At 43.1% G+C, this 16,930-nt stretch overlaps 2 protein-coding genes across 2 annotated transcripts; one reads left to right on the top strand and one right to left on the bottom strand.

Annotated features, from left to right (window-relative positions):
• Window positions 1–1,628: 1,628 nt before the first annotated feature.
• On the top strand, window positions 1,629–11,558 carry HSP90B1 (heat shock protein 90 beta family member 1). The gene is made up of 18 exons (XM_015627568.3): window positions 1,629–1,779; window positions 2,247–2,346; window positions 2,950–3,091; window positions 3,184–3,300; window positions 3,677–4,008; window positions 4,926–5,037; window positions 5,701–5,817; window positions 6,420–6,536; window positions 7,215–7,352; window positions 7,444–7,521; window positions 7,609–7,674; window positions 7,928–8,197; window positions 8,426–8,671; window positions 8,968–9,104; window positions 9,491–9,569; window positions 9,666–9,821; window positions 10,356–10,454; window positions 11,290–11,558. Exons 1-18 carry the CDS (start codon window positions 1,731–1,733, stop codon window positions 11,317–11,319), a joined length of 2,385 nt encoding a protein of 794 aa, XP_015483054.1. The 5' UTR covers window positions 1,629–1,730; the 3' UTR covers window positions 11,320–11,558.
• A 3,231-nt stretch (window positions 11,559–14,789) lies between these two features.
• Window positions 14,790–16,871, bottom strand: C1AH12orf73 (chromosome 1A C12orf73 homolog). The gene is made up of 2 exons (XM_015627580.3): window positions 16,652–16,871; window positions 14,790–15,067 (listed from the first exon to the last, which is right to left on the bottom strand). Exons 1-2 carry the CDS (start codon window positions 16,757–16,759, stop codon window positions 14,972–14,974), a joined length of 204 nt encoding a protein of 67 aa, XP_015483066.1. The 5' UTR covers window positions 16,760–16,871; the 3' UTR covers window positions 14,790–14,971.
• Between the last annotated feature and the right edge of the window lie 59 nt (window positions 16,872–16,930).

Here is a 16,930-nt window from a genome sequence, read left to right as displayed (position 1 = left end):
AATTACCAAGAGGACAGAAAGGTACAACACTGAATTTTAAAGTAAAAAAAAAAAAAAAGCTATCTGGCCCATTGTATAACTAAAGACGATAAACTTATTTTTGCCAAGACTTTCAGCTACCAACAGACTAAGCTTTGTGTCTGTGAAATTGTAAACACAGTGAGGGCTTTTGTTTTTTGCATTACACATCACCAATCAATCTCTTTCAAATATATTCCTCTCCAAGTACAAAGTCCATTAAATCATTGCTTGCAAGTTTGTCCTTTGGTATTTGGTGGGGTTTTTCCCCCAGTCTAGTGTTAAACGTGTAAGATGAAACAGGTGACTGGCACATGAAAGCCTGGGCAGACTTTTTCAGGATGGTGACGGGGGTTATAAACTATTTCAAGTAACTTATTAGCACAACCTGTTAACAGCGGTGCACTGCAGCAGTCGCACAGGCTGCATTTCATGTCCAAAGCTGCAAGCCCTGCCAGGGACGCTGGAAATGCACGGGAAAGGTCTCATCCCTGGGGCAGCAGGGCTCCCTTTTAGCGTGCCACAGATGGCAGCCGCCCTCGCACTGCCCCTGCCCGCCAGGGTGGCACCGGGGCGGCAGGTCCCGCGTCCCCCCACACCTGAGGCAGCTGCTGGAGCCGCCGCTCCGCGGGTGGATAAACAAAGGCCCCCAGGGTAGGCTGAGGAGCGCTAACGAGCTCCCGGGAGAACGGTCGCCCTGATGAGCGCTGGAAACCTGGAGAAGAGGGAGACCTGCCAACCACCCGGCTTGATTTTTCCTCCACCAGCACCGAGAGTCCCCAGAGAGGCTGGGCAGAAGCCAGCCGTTTTCTCTCATAGCGGTGTGAGGCACTAGGCGCGCAGAGAGGAGCGGAGAGCCAAGGCCAGGGGCACAAGGACAACAGCGGGACCCTGAGGCCCCGAGCCACTGGCGGGCAGGACCCAGCCATGGTGTCCCCGCGCCGCGACAGCAGGGGGCGCCACGGGGCACCGACGGCGCGAACTACAGCTCCCGGCATGCACCGCGCAGAAACGGCGTACGCGGCCCACCGCGTTCCGGTCCCCGCTCAGTGGGGCGCACAGCGGGACCCGCCAGCGCCGCCCTGCCCCTGCCGGCGGCTACGGCGGCCCAGGCCTGGCGCTACTCCCGCCGCTCGGCCCAGCTGGTTATGGCCTTAATCGTGACTTTTCCCTCCTCTCGGTACCCGGGGGTGCCGCCGCGACCGGAAGTGCCAATTGTCATAGCACCCCGTCTCCCCGATGAGCATTCCGGGTGTCCCCGGAAGCGGTCGGAGCCGGTGTTGCGTGCGGAGATGGTCCCCGTTGCTCTCGCGGCCGCGCCCCACGCGGTCCCCCCGTTAAACACCGCGGGTCATTCATCGCAGCGCCGCCCGGGGCCGCGCTGGCCACGCCCCATCGCGCACGCCATTGGCCGAGCGCGGCTCCGCCCGCCAATCGGCGCCGGCCACGCTCCGACCGCAGGAAACCGCACATGGAAAGTCACGATTGGCGGCGACGGCTGCAGACCCCGCCTTCCCAAGCTCTCCATTGGCTGCATGTTTGGCGTGGTGCGCTGCTATTGGGCAGAGTGGCGCGGCCCTCCCCCACCCTGGGGTTGATAAGGCGGAGGGGGAGGGTCGCGGCCGCTCCAGCGGGATCGGCGGCGGCGCGGGACGGGCTGGGGAGCGCGGGGCGGCGTCGCCGGGGGCTCTTCTCTTGTCACTGCGGCCGCCATGAAGTCGGTCTGGGCGCTCGCTCTGGCGTGTGTGCTACTCCTGGCCGGTGAGCGCCTGCGGGTTTCTAGAAGGTTCTGGCGAAGGGGTGTCGGGGTCCCGGCTAACAGGCCCTCCCCATCTGCCTTCCCAAACTGTGTGCCGGGGTGAAGGGAATGACGGCCGCCGAGGCGAAGTGGGGTCTCGGTCGGGACCCCTCAGTCTGCCCCATGGGGAGGAGAAGCGGTGCTCGGGCCCCCGCCTGCCCTGCCCGGGCCTGCCCTCTCCGGGGATGGGGCGGCGGGGGGAGGGGGCCGCGCGGCTCATGCGCCGTCACGGGCGGGGGCGGAGGGTGGGAGGGGGCCTCCCCTTGCCCATCTCCCGTGTCTGCGGCTGGGCCGAGCTCCCCTGGCGGGGGGGCGGGGGACTCGAGGTGCAACGCTGAGCCTGAAGATGTGGGGAGGAGTAAGCGGAGAAGTTGGGGCAGTGCGTAGTGTGGGGATCGGGCTCAGGGCGCTGGTTTCCTTGTTTTCCCAGTGTCGGTCAGAGCCGATGAGGTGGATGTAGATGGGACCGTGGAAGATGACTTGGGCAAAAGCAGAGAAGGGTCTCGAACGGATGATGAAGTTGTTCAGAGGTTGGTACCTCAGGCGCCCTGGTGTTGGAAGGGTCAATTTGAGCACTAGTTATGCCTCAAAAATAAGTTGAGAGCTCTATTCAAAAGAGGGATCCACTTAGCTGGGGGAAATAAAATGTTCCTGTAAGAGACTTATTTCTTTCTAAATAAAAACGAGCTTGAGAACTTGGATTCAGAAAAGTTCAGCGTTTGTTTTTATCAATAATCGATAGCTGTTAATTGGGGTTTACTCATGCATGTTGTAAATGGTGTCAGTTTAGTGCCTGTGGATGGAATTGCTCTATGCCCATAAAATGTCCCCTGTCCTGCAATGTGCTCCACATGCTGAGGATTGTAGTAGCTTTTAGATTGCCTGTATTATTCCCTGAATTTTTATGAAATAATGCCTCAACTTGCAAAAAAGCCTCAAAAAGCATGAATTTTCACTTATATTTTTGGATTATGGTTATATAGCTAAGGATGGCCACTCTTGCACTTGACTTATTTGATCATGTAATTTTGTGCTGCATCAGTGATTAAGTGTTACTGCTGCTACTTTCTGATTAAATTAGTCATTCTGTTTGTGGACAAGGCTTCTTGATAGATTTTTCATTGTCCTAACAGAGAGGAAGAAGCTATCCAGCTAGATGGCCTAAATGCATCCCAGATCAAAGAAATCAGAGAGAAATCTGAGAAGTTTGCGTTTCAAGCAGAAGTGAACAGAATGATGAAGCTAATTATCAATTCTTTATATAAAAATAAAGAGGTTAGTGCCTTCATCTGCAGATTGTGTTAGAATTTTGGGAGGTGTGTGTCTGTCTCTCTCCTGGTGTTCCTGACTACTGGTTTCTATTTCAGATTTTCCTGCGGGAACTTATTTCAAATGCTTCAGATGCTTTAGATAAGATACGGTTGATATCGTTAACTGATGAAAATGCTCTTGCTGGCAATGAGGAACTTACGGTCAAAATCAAGGTAAGAAGAATTAGATATGAATATCTCTTTCAAAGAAGTGGTGGAGGAATGTCAAATCACAATGCATCATTAAATTTCTATTTTTGGCTTAATACTGATGCAAATATAAACTAGGACCACGTGAGAAAACTTGGAGTGAACTTTATCAAAGACTCTTCTTTTCATAGTAAAAATATGCTTCTGTTTTTATAAAGAGCAACTGAAGTATCGGGCTGCTTTTAAGAAAGGTCTTCCTCATTTCTGTAGTTACTGCAAATTCAGTTTATTGTAGTCAGGTGTGTTTGAATTTGAATAGCTACTATGTACGAATTTTCTTTGGCATGTATTAAGATTCACAGTGGAGTCAAACTGCATTTTTTTCTTTATTTTTTTTCAGTGCGATAAAGAGAAGAACATGCTTCACGTTACAGACACGGGTATTGGCATGACAAAGGAGGAGTTAGTTAAAAACCTGGGTACCATTGCAAAGTCTGGTACAAGTGAATTCTTAAACAAGATGACTGAAATGCAGGATGATAGTCAGTCAACATCTGAGTTAATTGGCCAGTTTGGTGTTGGCTTTTATTCTGCTTTCTTAGTAGCAGACAGAGTTATTGTCACATCAAAACACAACAATGATACTCAGCATATTTGGGAGTCAGACTCAAATGAATTCTCTGTGATTGATGACCCAAGAGGGAACACCTTAGGACGTGGCACGACCATAACGTAAGATTTTTGTTTAATCTTAAAATAAAAAATGTTCTGTGGGTACACTTTGCTTATTGAAATATGAGTGACTTTAGCTTTATTATTTCTTGTAATGCAGCTTTTGTTCGTTTTAATAGAAATATGCAAAATACAAACTGCATCCAAAAAGAAATGTAGTTCACTTCATGTTCTGTTAGATGAGCTAACGAAACTATGAATGTCTTGACAACTCTCAGCAAGTAGTTCCAGACAGTTCAGCTCCCTTCAGGCTCATTCAGTCACTCAACACAATTCTGGCCTAGCAAAATCTATAAAGGTGCTGTAGAGCTTTGCTTGGAAACTAGCTGCTGTTTATGTATCAGTGAGGCTGGTCTGATGCAAATTTCAAACTGGATGTAGTTTGCTAGTTCTATTTTAATTGCTTCCATGAGCAGGTAAATTTATTTAGAGGATGTTTTTCTGGAGGAGGCACTCAGTGTAAAAAAGTTGATCTTGGTGCTCTAGGTGGAAGTAAAGCCCTTGAGGGTGCATCAGGATCCTGATAAGTATTGATACAGTTTGATGTTTTCATTTAAACTTTCCAATATTGTGTTCTGCCTCAGCCAGTGAAACAATTGCTGGTTGAGTAAGGATTGTATTTTTTAAGAGATGCTTGGAGCTGAACTAATAGAAAAGCTCACTTTCATAAACCTGAATAGCTATGGCTGCAGCCAAAATGACGGGTTGTTCTGAGTTGGGACCCACAAGGATCATCAAATCCAACTCTTAAGTGAATGATCCCATATGTGGATCAATCCCCTACTCTTGGTTATTAACACCATGCTCTGGCTCAGTTGGTCAATCTCAGTGGCATAAGAAATGTATATTCTGCTATAAAACTGTCAAAATACTTGTCCAGCACTTTACTGGGGTTTTTGCTTTGTTTTTTCCTTTAGCCTTGTCTTGAAGGAGGAAGCATCAGATTACCTTGAGCTGGACACTGTTAAAAATCTAGTGAAGAAATACTCACAGTTCATAAACTTCCCCATCTATGTGTGGAGCAGCAAGGTAAGTGTGTTTAAGTGAGCATTGTCCAGTATAAGCTTTGGTTATGTCAGCTGTCTGGCCAGATCTTTCATGAGCACTAAGGGCCTGCCTTCTTGTTCATTTTCTAAAATTCTTCTGTTCCTTACTCTTTTGGCTGCTATTTTACTAGTTATTTTTTTCTCCAGATGCTGGTCTGTTCACAAACTTTAAAAATCACAAACTTTAAGGGAACTTATTTTTATTCTGAGTCAAAGAACTTTACCAAAGGAGAAACCATGCTAATTACTAATAAGGATCTTTCTTCCACTGGCATTGGTAGATGGAAGCCTTGTTGAGTTCTCAAGCATAGCCATGGCTAGATACCCTTGTGTAAAAAAACAGGGCAGTATCTTAGATTTTAGGCCTGTTGTGATGTTTTCTTGGTGTAGCACTGACTTAAAATCCAAGTCTCTGATAAGCATTATGTGTAAAGCATTGAAAAATTTAAGTGTGGTGATCTCCCAGTGTATTGAAGGAAAGTATGTATTAATGGAAAAGCAACTGAAAAATACTACTCATAGAGAAGTTTGCAACAAACAGAAGACAGGCTAGTGCTGTGAAAGATGAAGCTGTTTGAGAGAATACTGGAACATACCTGGTAGTAAGTCAGGGTGTTAAAATCCCCACCTTTGGTTGTCTCTTTAGACAGAGACTGTTGAAGAACCCATTGAAGAGGAGGAAGCAAAGGAGAAAGAAGAAGAAACAGATGATGAAGCAGCAGTTGAAGAAGAGGAGGAAGAAAAGAAACCAAAAACTAAGAAGGTAAGCTTTTGTTAGCCTTGGGGTCCTGTGACTCATGTCAGATGTCAGCAATTTTCCTAGGTAGTCTTCCAGACGTGCATTTCAGTAGTGTGTGCTTTCAAGAAGCAAATCCTTTTAAAGTGAGATGGTAGGAGAGATTTTAAGTGAAACAGGCTAGGTAGAAGTCAGGCAGATGATTGGCAGTAGCCTTGTGAAGATGTGGTCACAGCTAATTATAAGTACTTGCATGAACTGCTTGAAATGGTAGTGGAATTCTGTAATTTGACACTGTTGACAAGTTTAAATTTAATATACTCTGCAGAGAAGAATTTTCCAGAGTGGCATTAAAACAGAAACACTGGTGCTTAGTAAATGTGTTAAATGTACATGGAACACACTACACTGTAGACTAAAGTTTTGTTCCCATGTGTTGCACTAATGTGTATACTTAAAATGAGGATGTCCAGATTGTTGCATAATGTCCAGATCTTTTGCATAGAACAAAAAAGCATGTTTGAGGTTTTTAAATGCTATTTTATGTTTTAGCTTCAGGAGTGCCTTTAATTGGCCTGCGCTGAAGTAAAAAATGAGTCTTTTTTATACTATTGTGTTTATTTATCTAGGTTGAAAAGACTGTGTGGGACTGGGAGCTCATGAATGATATAAAACCAATCTGGCAGAGACCATCTAAAGAAGTTGAAGAAGATGAATACAAAGCTTTTTACAAAACCTTTTCCAAGGTAGGTTCAGGGCCTCAAGATGATTCCAAAGCAAGAGGTTTGCTTGTCTGGCTATGTAAATAAAACAGAGTGCTTATAGGATGGACTCTTTCTGAAGAATTCATTAATTGCTGTCAGTAGATGGAACTGCAGAGAGCCTGGAAGGTATAACCTCTCAGTCAGGAATTTATCTTCCAGAGAGAAGGGTACTGCCAACCAAGTGTTGATTGGTCTAGATTTGGAAAGTATTATGTTGCAGCTCATGTGGAGCTTACTGATGCGTTTAAATTTTGACAGGCAAATTTGTATTTAGTCTGAGGGTTATAGTATTTGTTTTATGTGGTGAAAGAAAGGAGACAGAGTTTCCTAGAACTGTTGTCTTTGTATCACTACAGTGTAATGTGTTACTCCAGAGTGTCTTAACTTTGGTATGATGATACTCTATTGGTTATTGGTAACTTTTTAGTGACTGGCTTGTTAAATTCCAGCAAAACCTGGGAGGTCTCCAGGACGGTTCTTTTCACATGAGTTACTCTGCTCTTGTAACTTAAACTTTTGTCTCTATTGTAGACTCTAGCATGGCTATATGGATTAGTTGTAAAATAATTGCACTTATTTGCCAAACTTGTGTTATTATTGGAAATGTATAAACTCACTGGTAATTTCCCCATGTCAGTTGAAAGCATTCTCTCTTCACAGGAACACGATGACCCAATGGCATACATCCACTTCACTGCTGAAGGGGAAGTAACTTTCAAATCCATCTTGTTTGTTCCTAATTCTGCTCCACGTGGACTGTTTGATGAATATGGATCCAAAAAAAGTGATTTCATTAAGGTATGACAGAAAGGTGTGTGCATGTGGTTTTGTGGCAAAGGAAAAAAACCCTGAAGTAACTTGGGTGCTGCTCTCTGCTCTTGTATTTCAGCTGTATGTTCGAAGAGTGTTCATCACTGATGACTTCCATGACATGATGCCCAAGTATCTTAACTTCGTTAAGGGTGTTGTAAGTATTATAAATCTTACTTGCATTTGATTTCTTTTTTAACTTCAAATACTGCCCGATATACTTAAAACTTACTTTCTCATTTAGGTGGATTCTGATGATCTTCCTTTGAATGTATCCCGTGAAACACTTCAGCAGCATAAATTGTTAAAGGTAAGCTAATTGGTTTTAAATTCCTTCATTGTAAGCACATAATGGCAGCAAAGTTTAGAAGAATTAATAGCTTGATGAATTTTGTTACATGAATCTGAAATTAATGTAAAGGAAACTCAGTTACTGCTGTTTCCAGATTACCTGTCTACTTCAGATCAGGGATACAAAGTGGAATCTGTTCCTTAAAGTGAGGTTGCATTGGGGGTTATTCCAAATACTTATTGTTGGAACTCAGTATTGCTGCTTTTTTTAGGTGATCAGAAAGAAACTTGTTCGCAAAACTCTTGATATGATCAAGAAAATTGCAGAGGAAAAGTACAACGACACATTCTGGAAAGAGTTTGGTACTAATGTGAAGCTTGGTGTTATTGAGGATCACTCCAATCGTACCCGACTCGCTAAACTTCTGCGCTTCCAGTCTTCTCATCATGAAAGCAACCTCACAAGCCTTGATCAGTATGTGGAAAGAATGAAGGAGAAGCAAGACAAAATCTACTTCATGGCTGGTGCCAGCAGAAAGGAGGTATGTAAGAGTGAAAAGAAAGGAAGGGGTACAGTATATTATAGCTTTTAGTTTTAGTACCATCAATGTTGAGAATTGTTTATTTACTGTAAATGTGGAGACTCCATGCTTATGTTACTACTGCAGTTCAGTTTTTTTGGTACCAATATTTGCCAGATAGTTGTACAGGTTTTGGTAGCTGCTGCTAGCAATGCAATTAACCTGACACCTTAAATGTTTTCATTCTAGGCTGAGTCCTCACCATTTGTTGAGCGTCTGCTGAAAAAGGGCTATGAAGTGATCTATCTGACTGAACCTGTAGATGAATATTGTATTCAGGCTCTGCCAGAGTTTGATGGCAAGAGGTTTCAGAACGTAGCAAAAGAAGGAGTTAAGTTTGAAGAAAGTGAAAAGTCTAAAGAGAGTCGGGAAGCCTTGGAAAAGGAATTTGAACCCCTCTTAAACTGGATGAAAGACAAAGCTCTCAAAGACAAGGTAAAATATTGTGTTATATGTAGCGATTATTTTTACTCATTGTACTTGCTGCAACATACTTTGCAGATTATTTGAGCACAGACTTGACAGTAGCATCTCTCTTCATGGGTAAACCTGTATGGATATTGTCTTTATTCAGGAAGATAATTAGTTAGAATGTCATCCTAGACATTCCTCAGAAATTCTTGAATTTACAGGGAAATGCAGAGTTATTTACTTAATTCACTGTGTAAGTAAGCTATTAGTTCTGTGAATTAACATTAATGTGTTCTGGGGTTTGGTTTTTTTTCCTACAGATTGAAAAAGCTGTGCTATCTCAACGTTTAACCCAGTCTCCATGTGCTCTTGTGGCTAGTCAGTATGGATGGTCTGGTAACATGGAAAGAATCATGAAGGCTCAAGCTTACCAGACTGGGAAGGATATATCTACAAAGTAAGTTTCCAGTTCTATAACAGTAGTCGTGAAATGCAGTTGACGGCCTCCCTTGCTTGGTGTACCCATAAAAACTTCCACCCAATTCAGATGATCCTGGGTGTTTTTAAGGTCATTTATAACCAAGTTAGTCTCCATTATAGCCCTAGATTGTTATTTCCAAGCCCAATATGTAAAGACAATATGCAAGACTCATCAGTGGCATTTGGTATCTGCCATTTGTTGACAAGAGAAGATGAATTTAGTAACTTAAATGCTTTTTGTAGTTGCACCAGTATTAAAGGGCTGGGGGGATTACACTTGTTACTGTGACTGTAACTAGTGTATGTGGATTTAAAGATCTAATTGAGTTCTGTTCTTTGAAATGCTGTAATTTCTCTTCCCAGTTACTATGCCAGCCAAAAGAAGACATTTGAAATTAACCCCAGGCATCCACTGATCAAGGACATGCTGAGGCGAGTCAAGGTAAATAAATAACAGTAGTGAAACACTGACTGACTTGGCTGCATACAACCTGCTTTAACAGGTCTGTTTTGATTTTCTTGTGTTTTTCCATGTTAGGAAAATGAAGATGACAAAACTGTTTCAGATCTTGCAGTGGTATTGTTTGAAACTGCAACTCTGAGATCAGGATATATGTTGCCAGACACTAAGGAATATGGAGACAGAATAGAAAGGATGCTTCGTTTGAGTTTAAACATTGACCTGGATGCAAAGGTTAGTTTTTCTTCCACTTGGGCTGATAATTGACTTACTGTTGCTTCATCTTAAAAACTGCAGCTGCTATTCACATGCATAAAATGAAGTGTATCCAGCTTCCTGCACTTAAGTGGGCTACCAAAAGTCCAGCCATGAGTCTGTACTTAATACTCATATTCTTCATTCCTTGCTCTTCTTTGTAGTTGCTTGAGATTCTATTTCATTATGCTTATCAAGTATTTCCAGTCCTTAATTAAGTGCTGGCTCTAGGAGTAAACTGAGTACACAGGCCTTTGGCCCCTGTCTCTCTAATGGAGAAATTCCTAATTGGGTACAAGTAGTGCAGGTTCTCATAATCCTTTTCAAGAACTTCTGCTGGCTGTTTTGCTGCAGTGGATCAGTGCTACACAGATCTTACTTTTTCCTTCAGGTAGCTTGTGGCAAATGTTAGGAAATGATAGTGAAAACTTCCACAGCCTGTATTTAGGTAGTGCACAATTAGTTAAGCAGCCTAAGCAAGTAAAGCAAATTGCTTGTGACCTTTGTGTACAGGTGGATGAGGAACCTGAAGAGCCTGAAGATGCAGCTGAGGAGGCAGAGCAGGATGAAGAGGAAGTGGATGCTGATGCTGAGGACAGTGAAACACAGAAGGTAGGGCCTCAAGTTTGATGCTTTCTAGACAATATTTATGTGCAACTTTGTCTGTAGGTGCTTCCTGGCAATAAAGTTGTTCACTTTGCCTTTCATGACACTAGATTTTAGTGTTAGATGATCCAGGCTTTTCTTGGAGGGGGGAGGGAAAAAACTGCAGCACAAATTTATTATTAAACTCTATTGTGAAAAGATGACACTGAGGTATGTTCAAAGCTGGAGTGAAATTAAGCCTTAGAGATTGTAACAGTGCCCTGTGGCAAGAAAATGGCAGCAAATCCTCTAGTGAAGATAATTACCCGTGGTATTTCCATAGCTTGTGGGCAAAAACATGAACAAATCAGCAAGAGTGCGATTTTAAATGCTTACAATACAGGCTTGGAACAGCACTCCAGACTACAACATTGCTCCTGAACAGTTCACCTGTCATGTGAAGTCAGCTCATAGCTGCAGTTTTAATTATGTCTTGATGGATATGCTGAACTCTTCTAATACCATAGCTTTTTGATAATACTAACTTGGAAAGTTGTTTTGAGGTCCCAACTGGGCCTGCTTTCTTGGGTTGCTTTTGGAAGAGACCTGCAAGATGATATCCAGTGATTAGTGCAAATATTATAGCAATGTAATTTCCTACTGTTAAATGTCAGATAAGAATAGATTTGAGAAACAGTATTTATTGTACTGAACCTACTTAAGTTTGATGCCACTACTGTTAGGTTTGCAGAGCAGTATAACCTGCAATGACAGTAATATAAATTTCTGTTCTTCTGGAAGTTCTTGTAACTATTTTCCACTTTCAAAAAGTAATATTCTGATTCTCTTTCTGTCTTCACAGGAATCCACAGATGTGAAAGATGAACTGTAAACTGCACTCAACTACTGTCCTGCATTGGGGGGTTAAGAGGGAATGTGAATTAGATTGTTTTGTTTTTTTCCACTGTAAAATGTTGAGGGATGGGGTTTTAAGGGTAAAGGAGGTTTTTTTTTTAAGTTCACTTTTCTAAAAACATTCCTCATGAATGTAAATTTGTATTATTTAACTGACTTGGTGTAAAATCTTGTCATGTACAAAATAAAATGTTCCCAAACACCACCAACTCCAAATTTATACATAGCAAGCTCATTTTGTGAGCTGGCAGAAAGAAATGAAGGTATGATCCTGGGTCTTTGGATCCTTTGTGCAAACAGGCTCTTTGTTGGCAGTCCTTGGGCCTTCCCATGCTGGCACAGCCATAAATACTTGTGTAGCATCTGCCTGTGGCTGGGATTTATGTTTACAGGCCTGTTGTGCTGCTTAGCCAAATATACCTGATAGCTAACACCTGTACTGAACTTGCTAATTGAAATAAGTGTTTGAGTGAGTGAGGTATCTCCTGGAAGCCTGAGAAAGAGGAGATAGGGTCCTTAAAAAGGGCATTGGAAGCAAAGCTCTGAGAGCTTGTGCTGGGCTCCATGACTTGACTCCATAGAATAGACAGCAGGAACTTTATGGATGGGGGGAAAAAAACATTTCCTTTCACTTAAATATGTAGACAGCTACCACCAGAACTGTCTTACTGCCTGGGAGCTGGTACCATCATCCGTGCCACTTAGAAACCCTGCCTTTGTCTTGTGTAGCTACAGCAGTTCTGTTTTCTACAGGTTGGGAGTTCTTTTCACATATTCTTAATGCCGTTATTCCTAAATGTTTTCACTCTTAGTCTTTTATGGCAAAGCACTGTAGATACTTACTATGACTGAAGCTAAACCTGGTCAGTTGTAGACAGGTTGAGCTTCCATTCATTCTGTTGGCTTTATGTAGTGGCTGGATGAAGCACTGTGTTTTCTCACTAGTGCCTCTACTTGAAAACACCTTCACCGAGTTGGTAAAAAGTGTTTACAGTGAGGGTTTGGCAGATTTTTTTTTTTTGCCTTCATCTGTGGAAGGACATAGTAACAGTACTTCTGCACGGTGATACTCTTTAAGAACCAATCTTTTCTGTTTTGTTAACAGAACTTCTGTGAAGTTACAAGTTTCTGTGTTCTGAAGCCAAATAAGCTTTCTTATTAGGTCAGGGCACTGAACACTGACCTGAAGATCTTGCTTTCCCTTCACTAGGCTTCTATTTTATGGCCCAAAATATGCCATGTATTAGTGTGATTGTTGTTGTTAGGGTTTAGAGAGTTGAATTTTGACTGTCAAGGAAAGGAAGCTTAGTTTGGGAGGTTCTAGGGGGTTTGAGGGGCTGTGGTTTCTGCTCACTGCAGTGGTATCCCAGAGAAGTCTTGTTACTGGCCCAGGCTGAGTGGTCTCATGCCAGTCTCAGCAGCCGACACTGTCAGCTTTAGAAGCAGCCTTTGACAGTAAGTTACTGACCAGGGCAGGGACACCTTCCCCCTAGTGTAGCAGTGAAACTTTGTGCTCTGTAGCAATCAACCTCCTAAAGTATCAGTTGTTTTCAGTGATACATTTCTGAGTGTATCATTACTACCCACACCTCCATTTGACCTCTGAGAAGCAAAGATCCCTCCCACCTCCTCTATGGTGGGGAAGGATTTTGCCTAACAAACTAAAGGGGAATATTGGAAGTGTAGGGTGGCCTCCTCCAATATTCTTAACCCATAAATTACTTGTAGATTTAAGCAAACTTTGTTCTGTTGTATAGCTGAAGTTCTCATTGCTTTAATTGGTTTGAGGGTGACAAAACTGATTAAATTTCAGAAATAATAAAGAGCAGACTTGAGAGTTATGCTTTGTGCTTCTTTATATACTTCAGCTGAGAGTATCATGTGCAACATTGCTTTGGTCCAGCTGCTTTCTCTGCATCATGCAGTGACAAGTGTTTGCTATTAATAAGCACAAAATGCACTTGTAAGTTTACCTGGTCTTTTGTCAGCTCTGAAGCAAAATGGTGTTGATAATGGAAGTGTCTCCCAGTCAGAACTGTTTCTTTCAGTGCTGCAGTTACACTGATTCTGGAGCTGTCACCTCTGCTGTTAAAACTTGGTGCATTGGCAGCTTTGCTATTCCTAAATGGGCACCTAAATGAGGACATTTCCCTCAGCACTAGAAAAGGCTGAGCTCCCTGTTGCTCAGTTTCCAGTAGCAGCAGGATACACTTAGAAATGCAAGCCTAATTTGTAGAAACTTCCCTCTGCAGCCTTTAGATCTGAAAAACCTCTAGAAAATAGAAATGCATCTTTCATGTCAGAAATCAACAACGTAAGAGGTGATAATCTGAAAAAGTGTAACAGTGCATGGGCTGGTGAATGCTGGCTTGTTAAAGGATCATCAAAAAACTGTTCCTGCCCTAGAAAAGAAACAAAATACTGAACTGTCCTGTTTTTGCTAAACTTTATCTTCTGCTGAAGTGGAAGGTTGGAATTGAATTGGTTGCCAATCTCAGCTTTGTTTAGGTGCAGCAACATCTTTTCACCAGAAGTGGATCTATTAAGATTATTTCATTGATAGATTTTGTTTGGACTTAACATTTCTCTTTTACCAGAGCCTCTCTCTCAATTCCTGTTGTCATTGATAAAGGTGCCTGAGAGAGAGGATGTGATCCAGTTACATAAAAAGTGCACACAAGAGCAGGAGAGGAGCTCATCCCACCAACAGCTGTAAAACGTGGTGAGAGCAGACACATACACATGCATAAGAACTATAAACCTTTCTTCCTAGGAAAACCAGTCCAGTTTATGCAGCCATAAGTAAAATAATAGCTTCATAGTCAGAGCTGATGTAAATGTAGCACTTTCACTGATCATTTCTGGATCCCTCTGCCCTTACAAGATTTCCAGATACTTCAGTAGTAGGAGTTCGGGAGCTTTTTGTTTCCTTACTGGGTAGTGTGTCAGACTCTTTTTTTATGAATTAAACTTAAATGACGACTGAGGATGATGCCTGTGCTTTGTCCTGGCATCTTTCTGAAGGGAAACTAATCCCAGCCTTTCCAAGCTCTATATTGTACCATTTAGAACTGGATTATTGAGCCATCTTCACAGGATGGTGACTACATTTTCAAGCTCCTGGTGTGTTGTGGTGATTCTATTTCCAGACTGAAAGGTAAACCTGCACTTGTTGTTTCAGAGTTTTGCATATTTACAGCTATCAAAAGCAGCCATAGACAGATGGAGATGCCCAAATGGAGCACAAACAAATCTGATTTCAATGTAATCTTTGTGTATTTGCCTCATTTTAACTGAGATCACCAAGCTGTAAGATTCCTGCCTTACAGTGGACCAAAGCAGATTTCCTGTCAGTGACACCTCTGTGTCATGATTTGACACTTTATTCTGAAGGTTACTTAAAATGTAATCCAGATTTAAGAACTCACAAGCATTTTGGCACACAACTGATGGGACTTTTACCAAAAGCATTCACTGTATGTTTATTTTTAATGCTGCCCACAACTCTGAGTAAAGGAAAGCAAAAACCCATTACAGGAGCACAGTATTTCACATATGTATTTCTGCAACTTAAAAAGTTGGATAAATATTTTATCAGTTCTAATTTTCACAATGAAAATAAACTCTGGTCACTGCTGTGAAGTCTGAATTTCGCTTGATCTTTCTTTTAGACCCAACAGTTCTGTTTTCAGTTCTCCAGGCTTAGGAGGTACTTCAGGTATGCTCTATTAAAAACAGAAAAAGATGTCAGTGTTGTGACAGAGGAAAAACTAAACTCCCAAAACAGTAAATGAGCTTATTCTGGAAGAGCATGACAACTAAACTGTGATTTTACTGCCCTCTTTTCTGAGTGGAATAGAATTCCTACAAGCAAAATTCACCTTAAGAATTATTACCTTTTTGTAATTTGACTTATTTTAAAGTAGCAAAATACAATTTGGGGAAAAAAATAGATGAAAGGAAGAACAAACAGTTTGTTTTAAAGGAGCAAAGCCTCTTTTTGCATTAAAGTGAGTTTGGTGGAGATGTTCTAGCACAGTTGAAGTTTCCACACATACTCTTGGTGATAGAAGAAAATGTTTCATTGCTTCTACTGCCCTGATACAGAAATTAAGCACTGAAACTGGAGATAAAATTTTAAAAGGTACCAGATAATGTGACATTTCAATAACTGAAGCTCCTCAAAATTTGTGCTACTGAAGAGATATAGATAATTTAATCATTCTGAATAAATGCATAAATAGACGAAACACATAAATTCTAATGCATATATCAATGACTGAAGCCTCATAGATTGAATTTTGAGCTGACAGCTCAAGCATGGTAATTTTTAAAAACTTATTTCCCGTTTTAAAGTAGCCAAGAGAATTAAAAAAACCAAGAAGTATATATGAGCAAGAGGATGAGAGAAAGCTTCCAAGTCAGGCCTCCAAGAGGCTGAAAAAACACATTATTATCCCTAGTGGATGGTCTCATTTAGAGTTTAGTTCTATGACTGTAATTTTGACAGCCGTGTCTGTCGTGATTTCTAACGTCATCTTTCGGTTGCCCTCATTTCCGTTACTGGAGGAAAACAAGTCTATTTAAATCCAGTACAGCCCCTTCTCACTACTTTTGCAGGCTAATTTCAAAACCAGCTTCCCCCAGCAGAGACCCCTTCTGGACACAAGGTACTACGGCCGGAGTGGAGGCGACTCTCCAGAGAAGCCACAGAATCGCAGAATTCTTAGCTGGAAGGGACCTCTGGAGATCATCTGGCCCAAGCTCCCTGCCAAGCAGGGTCACCTAGGGCAGATCACACAGGAACGCGTTCAGGGTTTGGAATGAGAGAGGGAAGACTCCATGACTTCCCTGGGCAGCCTGTTCCAGTGCTCTGCCACCCTCAATGGAAAGAAGTTCCTCATGTTGAGGTGAAACTTCTTGTGGTTTAGTTTATGGCTTTTGCTCCTCATCCTGTCGCTGGGCACCACTAAAAAGAGTCTGGAACCATCCTCTTGGCACCCACTACCTAGGTATTTACAAGCATTAATGAGATCCCCTCCAGTCGTCTCTCACAAGAGACGCTGCAGACCCTGCATCATCTTCGTGACCCTCCACTGGACCCGCTCCAGTAATTCCTTGTCTTTCTTGTACTGAGGAGCCCAGAGCAGGACACAACGAAGTCCTGGTGGCCTGACCGATGCCTCTGTAGAGGCTGATCTCTGTCCACCGCCAGGCCAGAAACGCAGCCTTTCCGAAGCACAACCTCTCCAGCAGACCCTCCATCCCGCACACACGCTACCAGCGACCGGGACCCTCCGAGCACTTACAAGGTCAGGCCTGTAGTACCTGTGCACGACCTCGGCCCCCGCGAACATGGCCAGCATGCTGGCCGCCAGCGCCCGCAGGTAGGTGGGCCAGGGCACGCCGGCGGGCATAGCTCCGGGGGCGGGCCCTGGTGCACCGACCGCGCCGGACGTGCGTCATCCCCGCCGCCGCCGGGAGGGGGAGGGGGAAGGGAACAGGGAAGAGGGAAGAGGGTGCGGAGGCCCGCCCTCAGCAGGGAGCATCGCGCCAGGCGGGGTGAGTCGCGACACAGCGCCCGCGCC

The sequence above is a fragment of the Parus major genome, chromosome 1A (genome assembly GCF_001522545.3).
Source record: "Parus major isolate Abel chromosome 1A, Parus_major1.1, whole genome shotgun sequence".
In the NCBI taxonomy this organism is placed as follows: Eukaryota; Metazoa; Chordata; class Aves; order Passeriformes; family Paridae; genus Parus; species Parus major.
The sequence above is the reverse complement of the archived record's forward strand: the minus strand, read 5'-3'. Positions and strand labels throughout refer to the sequence as shown.

Excerpts from the sequence above, each read along its gene's own strand:
- HSP90B1 (XM_015627568.3), top strand. The coding sequence starts at position 1,731 with ATGAAGTCGGTCTGGGCGCTCGCTCTGGCGTGTGTGCTACTCCTGGCC. Across the intron at positions 4,009-4,925 it reads GGACGTGGCACGACCATAAC|CCTTGTCTTGAAGGAGGAAG; the intron begins GTAAGATTTTTG and ends TTTTTCCTTTAG. Across the intron at positions 7,353-7,443 it reads AAAAAAGTGATTTCATTAAG|CTGTATGTTCGAAGAGTGTT; the intron begins GTATGACAGAAA and ends CTTGTATTTCAG.
- C1AH12orf73 (XM_015627580.3), bottom strand. The coding sequence starts at position 16,759 with ATGCCCGCCGGCGTGCCCTGGCCCACCTACCTGCGGGCGCTGGCGGCC. Across the intron at positions 15,068-16,651 it reads GGTACTACAGGCCTGACCTT|AGCATACCTGAAGTACCTCC; the intron begins GTAAGTGCTCGG and ends TGTTTTTAATAG.